Source organism: Amphiprion ocellaris, chromosome 10 (genome assembly GCF_022539595.1).
Source record: "Amphiprion ocellaris isolate individual 3 ecotype Okinawa chromosome 10, ASM2253959v1, whole genome shotgun sequence".
NCBI classification, from domain to species: domain Eukaryota; kingdom Metazoa; phylum Chordata; class Actinopteri; family Pomacentridae; genus Amphiprion; species Amphiprion ocellaris.
The window spans coordinates 22,506,984-22,523,735 of NC_072775.1; the positions used below are offsets into that span (position 1 = coordinate 22,506,984).

The 16,752-nt window shown below is 38.1% G+C and overlaps 2 protein-coding genes and 1 non-coding gene across 3 annotated transcripts; 2 read left to right on the forward strand and 1 right to left on the reverse strand.

Moving 5' to 3' along the window:
• The first annotated feature begins 2,831 nt into the window (after positions 1–2,831).
• Positions 2,832–9,602, forward strand: chmp5a (charged multivesicular body protein 5a). The gene is made up of 8 exons (XM_023286845.3): positions 2,832–2,990; positions 3,361–3,465; positions 3,546–3,592; positions 5,110–5,203; positions 5,521–5,592; positions 7,168–7,276; positions 7,661–7,776; positions 9,144–9,602. Exons 1-8 carry the CDS (start codon positions 2,922–2,924, stop codon positions 9,192–9,194), a joined length of 663 nt encoding a protein of 220 aa, XP_023142613.1. The 5' UTR covers positions 2,832–2,921; the 3' UTR covers positions 9,195–9,602.
• Positions 9,603–11,901: 2,299 nt separating this feature from the next.
• On the reverse strand, positions 11,902–11,993 carry trnar-ucu (transfer RNA arginine (anticodon UCU)). Its single transcript is given in 2 exon segments — positions 11,902–11,937; positions 11,957–11,993. It is a non-coding gene; the product is annotated as a tRNA-Arg (tRNA).
• A 235-nt stretch (positions 11,994–12,228) lies between these two features.
• On the forward strand, positions 12,229–16,740 carry bag1 (BCL2 associated athanogene 1). Its single transcript, XM_023286851.3, has 7 exons — positions 12,229–12,350; positions 14,275–14,403; positions 14,938–15,020; positions 15,095–15,208; positions 15,311–15,418; positions 15,509–15,571; positions 15,674–16,740. The coding sequence occupies exons 1-7, from the start codon at positions 12,314–12,316 to the stop codon at positions 15,761–15,763; spliced, it is 624 nt and encodes a 207-aa protein (XP_023142619.1). The 5' UTR covers positions 12,229–12,313; the 3' UTR covers positions 15,764–16,740.
• Positions 16,741–16,752: the final 12 nt, after the last annotated feature.

The following is a 16,752-nucleotide window of genomic DNA, read 5'->3' on the forward strand; positions in this document are numbered from 1 at the left end:
CGGAAATGATATAAGGAATGAGCTGCCTTGGCGGACTACTGCAGTCTTTGAGTACTTTTCTGGTTACAGCTTGTGCTCACCAGATTACCTGCAAAACTGCAAAACTTCCCTGTGCTACAGAATAGCAAGTTTATGTATTAATAATGAAGTAATTACACCATAATTAAAATCCCTTCAGACTAAAATCTCATTTTCAAGAGAGACCTGGCCAAGAAGCTACACATTATAAATCAGATTATAAAATTAAGCTCGACAACAATTGACATAGGACAAAGTTAGGCACATTAAAGCAATCAAGAAATGAAGACCCACAAAATAAAATCTACTTTCAGAAGAGAAGTTGCACTCTCCAGGTACACATTTTTGAATGAGAGCTTTGAAAGAAGACAACATAATTAAACTGTAGTTTCTTCTCAAGGTTATTCTGGGGTCAAAATAGCAGAGTGTAGTTCTACTAAGTTTAGAGCAAATCCTGGGTACCATGTGTCATTTAAATGAATTAAATTTTTAAAACATCTGTTGCTGTGCAATGGAAAGTTACAAAAGTAACAGGGGAGTTTGCCGAGTATTGCTTTGGACATAAAAATATACAAATGCTGTAGTTTTCTTGGGTTTGATGAAGGCCAAGTTTCAAGGTGGGAATGCTCAGACATAGTGTTGATTGCTAATGTTGCTCATAATGCCGCCAGCATTTTAAACACCATACATATTAACAAGGTGGAAAAAAGGATTTTCTCCAGGGGTGGAGGTGTCTTTGAGAAAAATCTACCAACTTAACCAATAATTCCACCTCTGATCTGTAAAGCACTGGTTATTTGATTCACAGACTTTTGGTCAAGCCATGGCAACATATAAACCCTTTGTAAAGGTACCTTTTCATAATGCAGTAACAATTACTGTGTATCTCTGGAGGGGTATTTTATACATTGTGAATTATACATTACAAAAAGTCAATATTAATGTGCAAATTAGTCAACATCTGATTGAAATCAACATTTCATGCCACTGAGTAAGCTCAAAGGGAATCTTTGGATTTGTTGGGATTCTCACAATTCACAGATCAATAGGTTGTTTTGCCATGAATATCAGGTTAACAATGTTGCCAAAGCGTTAAGGATTGAGGAATTTTATGTAGTATTATTTTCCAGCAATTCATTTGCTATACCTATTTATCTGTTGGGGGACATAGGGAGAAGGGAAGGGTACACCAAGAACACGCACAATCACACTCTTACTATGGCCAGTTTAGAATCTTTAGTTACCCTATTGTTCCTGCTACAGGATAGAACGGTGTATAGAAAATGGATAGATGAAATTAACATATCATGTTATGTTTTTAGACTGTTGGAGGAGGGCAGAGTACAGGGGAAACATGCAAACTAGTTGAGCCAGAGACTTGAACCCAGGACCTTCTCTGTGACAGTGCTAACCACTCCATCACTGAGCCACCACATGCTTTATTATGTAATATTTGACTGACTCTGATTAGGACTGCAGAGCGACATTTTCTTCAGGTGGTCAGTGTTGGGTCTTACCTGATAAGTAAGTCTCAGGACCAGATGTCAAAAGGGACTCATTGGGGTTTGCAGTGCCTGAAAATCTCACTATGTCTTTGGAGCTGGATTTGAGATGTGACCAAACTGTGTTTTTTATGTAATAGTGTAGTCCTGATGACTGAGTGGACCCTAAATTTCACTACCATTGAGGGTGATTCCTGAGATTATACCGTAAATATTTGAGTTCAGATTCTAATTGGTATGCCTGTTTTGTATTTTTCCCCAAATCTGAGTTTATCTTTGGTTTCCTGAGATCTAGGATTTCTTATGGAAGATCATGACTTTAGTTTTGTTAAGGCTGACGTTCAGGGTCCAGATCTGACAGTATTGCTTCAGAAAGTCCAGATGCTGCTGTAGTTCTTGTTGCGTGACAGAAACGTTAGGTCAGTGGCACAGAGCACAAATTTAACTTGCTCTTAGGTAAGGGTTAAACCATAACCATCCACACTGCTCCAACATTACCTCTGGGTCATTGATGCAGATGTTAAATACTGTTGGTAATAAGCTGTTGCCCTCGACAACACCGCTCTCAGGTGAGGAGGTCTGGAGTTTTCTTGTCAGACTGAATGCTGCATTTATTACTAACATACATTGACAAATATGTCATCATTTTTAACCCCCGTACTGATTTAGATATAGTTTTTTTCTAAAGATAACCGAATATAACCAGATAGATACAAAAGCCATCATCATGTTTCAAATTCAAGAAACGTGCAAAGATTTTACTTTTGTTATTTTGCTGTATGTTATGATTAATTACAGTATAAATGTGGTCATTAGTGCTGTCATCCAAAGGCTGTTGATACTGCTGCATCAACCTTCACCAGATTACCGCTCACACATCATTGTTCTTAAGTGTCTACTGTGCTGTATGAACAAGTATACAGGGCTATTTGAAGATGCAACATTTGCTGTCATTTTCCCCACCCAAGGAAAAAGGTTTACCTTTGATGTGAAAAAAATTTGTCTGTTATGCTTTCTCTACAAAATAATACTGCAAGCTCTTAAACTTGTTATGTGAAATGCCTGAGATGACAAATGCAGTGAATTGGCGCTGTAGAAATAAAGCAGAATTGAAGTGAATCTTACAGGCAGTGGAGGACTAACAAAGCCTGACGGTGGGAGCTGTGTCTGTCAGCTGGGACAAAAGGCTTTTTCTGGAAGCTGCAGTTCATCCACTCACCACTGAGAAACAGCAGCGCATCTAAATCTTCATTGGTCAAAACCGTTAAGGCCAACCAATGGGATTCTTTTGCGTCTGCGCAGTTGCTTCCGGGTGTCTTCAATGAAGAAATCCGTTTGGAATAGATTCGCGTTGTTTTCTCAGGAAAGCTAAAAGCTACGAGGCTATTAAACGTGTAGAAAATGAACAGAATATTCGGTCGCGGAAAACCCAAAGCGCCTCCTCCGAACCTGTCGGACTGTATTGGTAACGTGAGTACAGTCAGGCTGGGAGTTAATGTTGTTTACGTCCATATTATGTGACCTAACGGGACCGTTACTGAGCTAGCATGGTTACAAAAGGGTAGTCACAACAACAAACCGGGTTCGGTAGCTCACAGGCTACAGTTAATACGTGCTCTCCGTTACAAAAAAGAGAAATACAAAGAGAAATGTGATACAAACAGCGACGCTTCTTTTACATTCACCATGTTTGTGAACGACAACTCTCAATTCTTTGACAGGCTTTCACCCCCATCTTTTTCTGTAATGCACACACATACTAACAGGACTTTTCAGGACCATTTCTGCCCTGTCAGGATGCCGCAAATCATTACCTCTAACAGATCTCCTCCTCGCTCAGGTCGATGCCAGGTCAGAGTCCATAGAGAAGAAAATTAGCAGGCTAGATGCTGAATTGATGAAGTACAAGGATCAGATGAAAAAGATGAGAGATGGGCCCTCGAAGGTAGGACACACAGCCTTTGGTGTTATAAAGGTTACAAGACGCACTTAACAGCAACGTTATTTATTCCCTTTCAAATGCAGAACATGGTGAAACAGAAGGCGATGAGAGTCCTGAAGCAGAAGAGAATGTAAGTGTCCCAGTCTAATGTATGTTTTAGCACAGATATAAGAACTACAACCAGACTGATGTGTGACTGATATTTTTTTGTCAGAGCCCATCCTAATACTAACAATAGAAGCACTCAGAGAGCGCAGTACTCCGCCAAGGCTGTTCATTCCCCCATATGGCATTGTCAGAAATGTAGCTTCTTTTTTTTTTTTTTTTTTTTTTTAGAAATGCAGCATTTGTTTATTAGTTGTTGATCAGAAATCACGGCAACATAGAATGTGGCCATTTAATATTGATGTACCCACAAACAAAATGACCTTTGGCTGAGCACAGGTATATATTATGCATGTGTACGTTATGTATGGATAATCGCATGACCTAAATATGTAGCGGGTGGCAGGGATTGATGGGACTCGGAAACACCCCCACAATTTCATCAATTGTTCCTCATATCATTTCCGATGGATCCACTGCGGTCGATTTATAGTAGGATCACAATCGTGATGGTCAGCAAGCAGCTGACGTAGTGTTCACTTGTCATAGTTTCAGTGACGCCGTGCCACTGTCTCGCAATGATACAGAAATCTGTAACAAATCTGTGGATCCAGACTATATGCCGCATTACTGCCAAAATCTAATCAGCTGGTTCTTGTGTCATTTCTGACCTTCCCTGAAAATTTTATCCAAATCTGTCTGTCCGTTTTTGAGTAATGTTGCTAACAGACAAACAGACAAACCAACACCGATCGTCACATAAGTCCGCTGCATCCCTTGGCGGAGTAATTATCAGAAATGAAAGAGACAAATAAGCGATCTCAGGAACCAATATATATATTTGCTGTAAAAATGTACATTTTGTTGTTAAAATGTAGAGTAACACAAGCTCAAAACTTTGTTGAAATGTCTTTATATGTTTTACATGAAAAATTAAAAGACAGTTTTTCAAGGTTCATCTTTCAGTATTGATAGGCTATCACAGCTGTTAGCGCTGAACAATTAATCGATTTCAGCTCAATTTGCAATTAGCAAATGGGTTCCAATTTAAGATGTAAAATTGGTAGCTTTTAGTGATGCTGTATTGAAAATCAAATTGCAATCGCAATATCATCAGAAAAATTACATTTAGATATTTTCACACAGTCATTCAGCCCCTGCTGTTAACGCGTGATCTGTAACCAAGCAGATAGTGCTGGACATTGATTGAGACTACAGAGTGGTAACTACTAACAGAGAGGCAGCTATAACAGAGAGGCAGCTACAACAGAGCCAAATTAGAAAATCTTTGAGTTATTTTATTCAAATAGAAATAGAAGAAAATTAAATCACAAGACCCTGAGGCAATGCCATCAAATAAAGCAGAAGAAATTCAGTTTATCATAATGTAAGACAAACAAATTCTCACAATTTGAGAAGCTAGACTGAGTAAAAATTTTGCAGTTTCATGAAGACTGACAAACAGTTTATTGATCATCAAAATTGATTAATTATCATTAACATGGATAAGAACTTTCAAAGCAAACTGCTGTTTTTACACAGGTATGAAGGTCAAAGGGAGCAGCTGGCTCAGCAGTCTTTCAACATGGAGCAAGCAAACTACACAATCCAGACATTAAAGGACACCAAAACAACAGTAAGAGCCACACTTCTTGAGAAGAACACCAAGCAGTTTGGGTTACTGTTACTGTTACTGTTGGGTTCATTTTTTCAAAACAACAGCTTTTTTTAAAACCATGCTACTGCTTTTACTATACAAGAAGTATTTTTTTAATGAAAGATTGTTTTGATTTTGTTCTATCTTTTAATCCCTCCCTAACACAGGGACACAGATCTGACTTAGTGACTCTGCATGTGTTGTTACCCAGAACGCACCTGTACCTAAATAGACATGAGACAGATTATGTTGCCAGTGACTAAATATACCTTCTGCAACTTATTTTCTGTTCCCAGGTGGATGCCATGAAGATTGGTGCAAAGGAAATGAAAAAGGCCTACAAGGATGTCAAACTTGATCAAATTGACGTATGTTTGTTACGTATCAGTGAACTGTCTCTGTTATATTTACAATTAAAGCATAGGTGATTCCAGCCAGGCAAGGCATGAATGCCAATTCCGATGAAGTGACTTGTACAAACTGAAGCAGGGATTATGTCCAGCTAATGCAGGAATCACCAACGTTAGAAATTACTTTATTTGTAGGAATTGTAATTTGCATTTCTGTGTTTACTCTTTGCTTTGCTATTTACGTTTTCCAATGAGGCAGCAAATTAGCAGGTTCCACCCTTCAGTTTGCAGATTTTAACAACCTGCAGTGTCTACCATGTTTCAAGGGGATATAATGAGCAAACCTGCCAGGTCTTGCTCTGTTTAAGCGTCCAATTATCTATTCCTTATGGTGTCTACTGTTAAGGTTGTGTGCTGGGAGAGCAGGAAGGAGGACCCAAATGCAGATGTAACCGGGAAAGCAGGAACAGTACTTAGGTTTTTTCACCCTCTGAACTCAAAGGTTCTGGGTGTTCTTTGCTCCTGTCACAGTTTTCCTTGCTATGGGCTCATTTTTCACTGCAACAGCACAACCATAGCAAGAGATAGACAGAACCCAAACATGTCTTTTGTGTATTATAACACAGTTATTCAGCATCATCCACAATTTTAAACTTGCAACTATGGCACTAACAAAGTTAGAATATCATCAGTTGTTAAAAAAAGACAAGAAAAACAAAGTAAAAAAGAAGGGTTACAAAAAAAATGTCTCTTGATACTACACATACTTTATTACATACATTTGTATTTGTTTCCTTAATTCTCCTGTGTGCTTTGTGGAAACAGCCTGCAGTTAAGCCAAAAAAGTCTCTGAATTTTGTCATTTGCATTTCAAAACTTTACAGTTGTACCAAAGACCACAGAATTACGTCTTTTTCAGAATCTGTTTTGTGTAATTATTGCATTTTTTAAGTGTATTACATGTAGAGTAAAATAATTTTGATGAAGTATCACAATTTTAACCTTAGACTTGGTTGCGTTTTACTCTCAGATAGAGAATTCAGCAATTCCTTCTGGTCTAACAATTTTTGGCTCTGATAAATATGTAATTTTAGCAGATTTTAAAAACAACATGCTGTTCAAACTTGCCAGTTGGTTATGGGATTCAGCGGGTTACCGAATGCAACAAACAGAAGTTCGCAGGCAGGATGGCAGGTTGGCAGGCAAATAAAAACACAGGCGGCCAGAGATAGTGGTCGGACAGCTTATCAGGAAAACAGGCAGGAAAAAACACAGCTGGAGAGCTGGGCAAACACACTAAAACAATCTGGCTCGGAGTGGAAGTGGAGATGTGTGTGTATATATAGAGAGAAGCTGACTGGGAGCAGGTGAGGTGGGTGTGGCAGATTGGTGGCAGGCAGCAGACTGAAAGACTGAGGACATCTGGTGGGTGAAAGGGGTGATGCAGAAAAACAGGATTAAAGTAATCTGTGAAAGTGTACCAGGTGGCGAGAACTTCTTATCTTACATGACAATATTGTTGGTTGCGAGTAAAAATTTCCCCTGTCGCCGAGTTCAGACACTAAAAGTGGGCACATATGTTTGGACTTTCAGGATTTACAGGATCAGCTGGAGGACATGATGGAAGATGCCAATGAGGTACAAGAAGCCCTGAGTCGCAGCTACGGCACTCCAGAGATCGATGAGGATGATCTTGAAGCAGGTATGCCTGAATGTCTGACGTATTGGTTTTCACTTTGTAGGCAGACCCATGCATTTAGTGTCATTAGTAGAGTCCTAAGTACACTGTGTTTTCTGAATGTGCCTTTTCTCAAAAATATCATGATAAAAAATACTCTACACATTAATAACGCTTACAGGCGTTGCTGACTGCAATTAAAGTCCAGTGCACTAACCAGGACAGAGCTATGCTCAGTTAAATTACTATGAGAAGACAGTAGATTTTAATGAGACTATGAACTGATGACTATTTAACAGTTTTTCAAACCTTCAAACTTTAAATTCTGTAGCTTTTTTACCCAGGCTACCCTGGGTTTTTTGATCCCTTGTGTACAGTATTACAGTGGCAGTATAACTGTGGTTTCAGAGCTGGATGCACTGGGTGATGAGCTGCTGCTGGATGATGACAGCTCCTACCTGGATGAGGCCTCAGCTGCTCCATCTATCCCTGAGGGAATCCCAAGTGACAGCAAAACAAACAAGGTAATGGTCTACAGGACACAAAGTTTGCTATCACTGATGACAGTCAATGCATGGAGTGGAGAGTTATGCTTAGAAAATAAACACCAAAGTAAAATCAGAAGTAACTAGAAAAGCACGCAGAGTGCAGTCCTACACCAAGGCTGTTCATTCACCCATATGGCATTGTCAGAAATGCAGCATTTTTTTTTTTTGCTGAATTGCAGCATTTGTTTATTAGTTATTGATGATCAGAAATCACACCAATGTGGAATGTGGCCATTTAATATAGATGTACCCACAAACAAAATGACCTTGCACTGAGCACAGGCATGTGTTATGCATGTGTACATTATGTACGGATACCGAATCACGTGACCTAAATATGTAGCGGGCGGTGGGAATTGATGGGACTCGGAAACACTCCCACAATTTAATCAGTTGTTCCTTGTATCATTTCTGACAGGTAAGTCCCGATTAGTCTGCAGCGGTCGATTTGTAGCAGGATCACAATCGTGATCATCAGCAGGCAGCTGACGTAATGTTCACTTGTCGTCGTTAGAGTGACACCGTGCCACTATCTCACAATGTTTCTGAAATCTTTAACAAATCTGTGGATCCAGACTATAAGCTGCATCACTGCCAAAATCTAGTCAATTGGTCACTGTGTCATTTCTGACCTTGCCTGAAAATTTCATTTAAATCCATTAATCCGTTTTTGAGTAATGATGCGAACGGACAGACAGACATTCAAACCAACGTCGATTGTCACATAACTCCGGCACGTTCCTTGGCGTAGTAATTGTTCTATAGTTCCATCTTTCGTATTTACCTCATTATGTCTGAATCATATTTTTTAGCTCCCCCAACTTCTAGGCAGCCGCTAAAATTATCTCATTAATATATGAAATAAGGGTAACCTATTACAATGATATACAAGCAACCTCTGTGATACCTGTTCATGGTTTAGCCTGTTTTACAGAAATTCCTGCGTAAATTAGCAAAAAGTCAGTTTATATATCAATTATATTGTATAGAAATCTCAAACTGCATAAGTGCATTTAAAACATAAAAAAAATGTTACATACAGATAATAATACAGATAATGCAAAGTTTCTATCAAATGGCAGTTTGTTACGTCGCCATCTTTACCCATCAGCTGTAAGATCAAGCGAGAGCCATTCACTTCCCATCATGCCCTGGGGCCATGCAGAGAGCAACTGCAACACTTGTTTCCAAAAAATGCAGCTGCTGGGATTTTGTGAGATTATTGTTGCCTACGTTTGCGTTATGTCAGACCAAGTCAGGTGTCGGACATCTCATGCAAGTGTGTATTCAGAGTCCCGTTTGCTTGTAAACTGACGATATTTCTTTGTTGTTGTTTTTTTCAGGATGGTGTTTTGGTGGACGAGTTTGGTCTGCCACAGATTCCTGCCACATAAACAAGGAATATATTAACACAACTGCACTACAACTAAAAACACTTTTATATGTAGAGTAACATTTATACATGGAAAACCATTTGACTTGAGAACACTACGATTTTGACGCAGTCCTGGTGTTGGGTTTGTGTATTGTTACTACTACCGTGCTAGCATGTGGCCTTGTAACATACTGAACCTTTTTTAAAACCTTATGCCCCTCATTATCTTCATGTCATCCTCTACACCTTGTCAGTGTCGATCATCAGTATTGTTAATTTATGTTTATTTGTTGCTAGTTTTGTGCGTTATTTAGTCATTACCGTTTTGTTTGAGTTCCCAAAGGTGGAGATGATTCCCACTTAGCCTGTTTAAAATACCTGCAGGGCTATCTGAAACATGCAAAATAAATGATGTGCTTTAAATTAACCTGGAGTTTTTGATTACTACCTCATTTTTCTCATTTGCTATACCTCCCTCAAGGCAGTTTAGGCGTCAAACACTGTTTTGTTTCTTGTTTTTTTATTTTTTTTGGTGGAAATGTCTCTTTATATAATGGGATCAGGTAGTCTTGCATAGGCCATTTTCTAGAGCTGATACAGTATTGTGTAGAGTGGTCTGACTACATCTCATCATTCAGCTGTTAGAGACAAAAAAAAGCTGTGGTGTGTTTGTATTTCTTTAATCTAAAGTGTCTTGGACAGTAACTTGTGGAGCTGCATTACTGCATGATCCAAACCAGTACAAACTTGAAATTTTCATTGAGCAGGTTGCTGCAAGTAGGTTGTTTTCTGTAGTGAAGAGGATTCTGAAAATGGAAAGGAAAACACTTAGGTAGTAGAGGGAGGTTAAAGTCTTGTGAAATGTGCAACAGGCAGCAGGCTAATAGCTGCAATCTACATCCAGTTAGACAGACTGGACACAAGGTGGCAATTCAAAATAGAATAACTATGGATCCAATAATAATGGATCAGATGGTGTTTTCCAAAATAGATTTAGTGATTATATGAGGTTATAATTCATATTTCAGGAGTAAATAAAGACCCTGTGCTGAAGGGAAAAGACTTTTCCCTATCTGAGAATTTGTTGCATTTTTTTTAGTTGTTATGGTGTTTTTCTTTCTTTTTTGAAATAAACTCCATTTCTTTCATGTTTGTATTTGTGGGTAACAAGTGCATTTGACATATATGGGTCGCAACTGTATTCTGTCAGAAAGTCTGTAGTACAAAGTATGGAGTCAGATTTGTGTCAAAATTATCAAACAAAGCTTCTGAAACTTAGAACTTAATTACAGTCCATGACCACACGTCTATCCTCCGTCCAATCACCACTCGCATTGCTTCCATAATATGATGATGAATCAGTGCTCAAAGCGCTACCGGAATTTACTATGCTCTCTGGCCAATCAGCGCTCGGATCGCTACGAAGACCAACCCCCCGTTGCGACCATAGACCGTATGTCTGGTTGCGATCAAGAATTGCCGGCTGGAAACTTTTAAATTGACAGACGATAACAACGGACTACATTGCTCAACAAACACTTTGAAAAGTAGTTATTGATTTATAGTAGTTTTTGTCGGTGCAAGTACATGTGATATTTTTTTTTAAATGAATAACTTAATGCTGTGGCTAAGTAACATTAAGACATACATAATTACCATCACCTGTCCCCTCACTGTTTAGTTTGTTTTCGGTAGCGGTGTGAAGACGTCATGCTAACTTGAACTTAATGTAAAAGATAAATGTTCCCATCTGTTGATGACATTTTTGAGTTGGATAAAGAATGAAATGGATGATAAGTTCTACATTACTGGTAAGTACAGTAAAGGTTAAGGATAGTGCATTTGACTTCTAGCCAATCACATGAGGAGTGATTCAAAGGTTGTGGGTTCATGTCCCACCTGAGTCGGACTTTTAGTAACTTCATGTGTCTGTTGAAATGGTATGGAATCAGACTTGTGTCAAAATTGTCAAAAAAGTTAGTTTTTTAAGAGAATAAAACTCACTGAAACAACAAAAGTCATCTCAAAAGTAAAACTTAAAACTTGCAGTCATTATTACTTTTTGTTATTACTACTAATTATTTGTCCAATAGTATAAACTATTAGTCTTTTGCAATTTTGATTATATATCCTTTTCTTCACAGTTCCCTTCATTCTTTCTGTTTGCAGTCACATTACCGAAGGGCTGTACTACCAAGCAAGTTTAACAGAGCTTTCTTTGTGTAAGTCAGCTTGACAAAAACTAAAGCCCCAGTCACGATGGTGGTTATCAACCTTCTTTGTTAAGTCAGGCTTTCTGCTTCAAATTCTGAGCCATGGTAAAAAATTCTGCTGCTGCCAGTGATGCAAGACATGAATGCTGGTAAAGAATCTTTAATCATGTATTAATATACATATTTTACCGATTAGTGCCAACGTTTATGTCTAACGCAACAGCTGCACATTAAATTTTAACTTCAAACTTCATTTATTTAAACATGACTTTCAACTCAACATACCTCACAAAGCCACTGATCTTGCTTTATAGTACAGTCCCTCTACTCTGTCATTTGGCCTTCTCAATTTTTGTTTGCAATTCGGAAAAGGCCTTCATATAAGAAGTCTTTATTCAGATGTTTGGCTATTGGCTAGTGACTTTTTTTCTTTCCAACGCTTTGACAGTTTTGGCACAAATGTGATTTCATATTAGTGCAACAAACACATTCAGTTAATTTGCCTTAAAAGTCCGACTCTGGTGGGACTCGAACCCACAACCTTTGAATCACCTCTCAAGTGCTTGACTAGAAGTCCAATGCGCTATCCATTGCGCCACAGAGCCAGCTGTCCCGTGTAATCGTACACTGTCATCAACTTTCAAATGTTCCGTGGTGATCCTCTGTTTTTGCTACATATAGCACCACGGCTGGTTGCCTTTACGCTTTTAAAAAAACAAAAAAACTTTCTGCTTTTGTTAAAACAATATATTACGTACGATCATTTTTGTGTGTGTGCTAATACGTAAATAAAAGATTAATCCATAAGATGAATAATATACGAAAGTGTTTCCGGTTCGTCCCGGAAGTAGTTAGCATCCGCAACAATTAGCAGGGGTTAGCTTTGTGGTTCATGTTGTGAATAAAGGACGCTTTATATAGCAGAATGTCAGAGCAAAGGATAACTGTGACAGTCGCTTACGGTAATAAGACTTTGCATTATCTTATATATGTTACCATGTGTTATTAAATCCATGTGTAGAAATAAAAACAGCAAGTTTACTAAACATCGACTAAAGCCAGAAAATACTTAGCTAATGTAGCGCTTTGCGAGTTTGCCCCAAGTTAGTTACGCTGAATAAAAATTAAGTCATTCGTAAAAACATTTTAAAATTCTCAGAGAATTATTGCCCTCCAATGAATGTATTGCACTAATGTCAAACTGAACATTTATTTCATACCTGCATTGCTATCAGTCAAATACATGGAAGTCACTGGTGTTTTACCAACAATTTGTCATCTGTGGTAGCAATTATTCTGATGTCTCTGCATTATTTTACCTGCTTTGCCTGAGATATTAAGTATAGGTGTTTTAACCGGTTGAATTAGCTGAAAAGGACCCATTCAAGTCGCATATCGTAGCTTTCCACTTGCCTGCAGCCCGTACATTGGTGACTGAAATGTTACTAATGCATCAAAATGACTTGTTTTAATTCACGAGAGTTATATTTAAAACATTAGAACCATAGAATAGTTACAGAATAGGTTTTTACTTTATTGTATATATAAAACCCATCTGTAATTCATGTTAATTATTGTTTTGACAAGGATAATAGACATACCAAACGCATACACCCTAAACAAAAAAACTGGACTGAAATATTGCCTATAATCCTGGGTTGTGACTCAGTTATTTTCATAGCTGATTAATTTCTGAAATAGTTGATTAGTTGATTGGTCTATAAAATGTGAGAAATGTTGATGTTGTTGGCAAACGTCTTGTTATTCACACAAGCCAAAGATATTCAGCTCACTGTCAAAGATGAGGAAAGAATCTAGAAAACATTCATATTTATTCAGCTGGGATCAGATAATTTACTGTTTTTCTAATTATTTAATCCAATTAATTATTAAAAGAGCTAATGTCATACCTGATCGAGCTATAAACTGCAAACATTACTTTGGTCACATGAATAAAAGTGTGAGTTTTCATGGAAAACATGAAATTGCCTGGGTGACCCCAAACTTTTGAATGGTAGTGTGTCTAAACACACACACACACATACACACATATATATACACACCGGTATATACCATTTGCTTTACTTTGCTGATTGATCATTAATTACTGCAAAGGAATTTTGTGTACCTTTTGTGGTCTTCTAATTTCTGTTGTTTTTGTTAGAGAAGTGTTAGTAACCAGCTGTGCACAAAAACGTTTCGAGCTATTCTGCTGGTCACAAACTCTCAACCACTGAGGTAATCCACACCCTGTTCAGGTGTGGCTTGAAAGAACAATGATCAGATCGTGATCAGTACACAGACAGTCATTTCACCAGCCAACATAACAGGTCACCTTAAAATGCAGCTCTGTTCAGATGACACAATGCTATAGATGACAAGAGAAGGGTGGTAACAGGCTGCTGGATGCCGTCATGTCAGTCAGCAGGCACATGAATGTTCACAATTCCACTATTTATTGTCTAAAAATTAATTTCAGACAGTGTGATCCTGTCCCCTAAAATTTCCACCAACTTTGCCAAGCCCTTAGGACAACATTCCACAAGTCTGCGTTGACAAACTCAGTAAATTTATACGTTGCAGATGTGCAGATTGTACATATTTTTTGTGTCATGATGTCCATTCTGTTGCAGAGGTACTGTATGTTGGAATAAAAAATACTAATACTAATACTAACAGATAGAATTTAATGAAATATTACATGCTTTGTTAATATGTTTGTTCAGTATAATTAAGTAACTAAAGCGTAATTCAGGGTTTAATGAGGTTATGTGGTGAAAATGATAAATATGTGGGATAGAACAGAACAGAAAAATCTTACTCTCACTGTTTCAGTGTATGCTAATATATTAATAATAGCAGCTGTATTTTTTCTTCCCACTCCAGGATCCACTAAACACAGCATCACACTAACAGGCCAAGATGATGGCAAGGGTCCTAATGTTAAAGACCTGTCAGATGCTCTCACTCAGGCCACTGGAGTCCCATCCGCCTCACAGAAGCTCATCTTTAAAGGTTAGACTGTTAGTCTTTCTTTCCTTTCACAAGCAATTGAGCATAAATTTCATAATATACTAGTGCATTTTTAAAAAAATGAACATTGTGTAAAATTAAACCAAGAAGGTCTGCATTCATTGCAAGTAAAGTGAAATATTTCAAGCTTTTTTGTTTTAATTTGTGGCTTACAGCTCATTATAATTAGTCTGGTATCTTAAAATATTAAAATATTTCCTAAGATCAATCCAACAAAGGGTTTACAACACAGGAGTGTACAGCTTCCTAAAAGCATGTTTATTTAAACAGTCTGTATTTGGCTGGGGCTCCTTTACTATGAATTACTGCATCAGTGCAGCATGGCATGGAGGCCATCAGCCTCCTGAGGTGTTATTTACGCCCAGATTGCTTTGATGAGCGGCCTTCAGCTTATGTTTTTGGATCAGGATATTTTCTCATTTTCTAGTCGACAGTACCCCATATTTTTCACAATGTTCAATTTTTTTGAGATGCTCCAGTATATCTATACTTGTCTTTTACATCCTGCTGTTCCAGGGAAGTCACTCAAAGACATGGAGGAGAGCCTATCTAGCTATGGAGTCAAAGAAGGCAGCAAACTCATGATGATTGGAAAGCGGGTAAGGCCTTTACTTGTGCAATGTTTCTGATGTGTGTCTGTTCATGTAATCAAATGCTGACCATCTCCAAACAGAACAGTCCCGAGGAAGAAGCTGAACTGAAGAAGCTAAAAGACATCGAGAAGTCTGTGGAACAGACAGCTAAAAAGCTTGAGAAGGTAGATGGGGAGCTGACTGGACTAAAAAATGTAAGCAACCAATCATGGCCAATGAGCCAAGTAATATTCCAGCACCAGGTTGCCTTGTTTTCTAATATATTTGTGTTTGAACTTTTCTCTGTTTTTCCACAGGGCTTCCTGGCCAAAGACCTTCAAGCAGAGGCGCTGGGCAAATTAGACCATAGAGTGAAAATAGCAGCTGAGCAGTTTATGAAGATCCTGGAGCAGATAGATGCTATGGTAACTTATTTTGGTGTTAGGTGCTCATTCTTTATAAATGTTTTATTCATGTTATTTATAGCAACCTGAAAACTGCTTCTCTTTCAACAGAGTGTCCCAGAAAATTTTAGTGACTGCAAAATGAAGAAAAAGGGACTTGTAAAGACAGTGCAGGTGAACCTATGTTTGATTTTTATTTCTCCTAAGAACAAAACCATCTTACTTTAATTGAAAATAATATTTAACATAATAAGTACTTTCTTTTTACATCCATAGGATTTCCTTGCCCAGTGCGACAAGATCGAGGCTTGTATATCAGACCACCTATCAAAGATCCAGTCGAAAAACCTTGCCCTGGCAGAGTAGTGAAGTCTCCCATATCATGTGCTATATATTGCTCTGTGAGCAATTTCCAAGTATACAGAGAGCTTCAAGTGTGAAGCACATCCTGCTTTATTTATTGTTGGTGTGATGTGTAGGACAGTCTTCATCACAAGGGATTCTGTGAAAAGAAGGATGCTGGCAACACACTGTCTGGGTTAGAGACAGATATGTAATGTTGTCTGACACTCTTTGAAAAGATCAGAGGTGCTTTGAACTGCAGCAGATTATGTAGATCCTTCAGAGCATCCAAACCTAATGGTGAAGAGAATTGCCAAAGCCAAATGCCTATGAAAAAAATCACCCGTGTGTCACCTGCTATTCCTCAAACTATACAATAACAGAGAGAACATGTTTTTCTCTGTGTACCAATTACAGCGTGCGCCTTATGGCCCAAAGTATATGGACACCCCAACATTGTACCCATGTTGAAATTCCATAATAACACAGATTATTCTACATTAATAGCTGCATCCACTCTTTGGGAATGCTATTTTCAAGAATAGGGTTTGAGGGAAGGGACCTACTCCAAAGTAGGACTGAAATTGTATTTTATTGTCACTTTTCTTCATATCATAAATGCTTATCTTTTGATTTTAGAGTGCCAGTCCCACAACAGCAATGTGGTGGCATTAGGAATTATGTGTCATGTGCATTTCTCTTAATATGATTACATTTCATTGACCAAAGAATAAAATGATTGATGAAACGGTTGTTTGTTGTAGCCCCAGCCCATAAAGTAAAATGGACTGAGGACAACACAGTGCTGTCAACATACTTTTGGTCATATGATGTATGCATTTATTATTCTACCTTATGAAAAACTTGAGTTAAATCTAGCATCTGACCCCATGTGATAATGTGTCTTTTGTGGAACTGTAATTGCTTTAAACCATCATTCAGTCTGACACATCACATCCACTTTCCTTTGTTTTAAAATAAACCTTTTTGAAAAATGAAAACAGCCTCGTCGA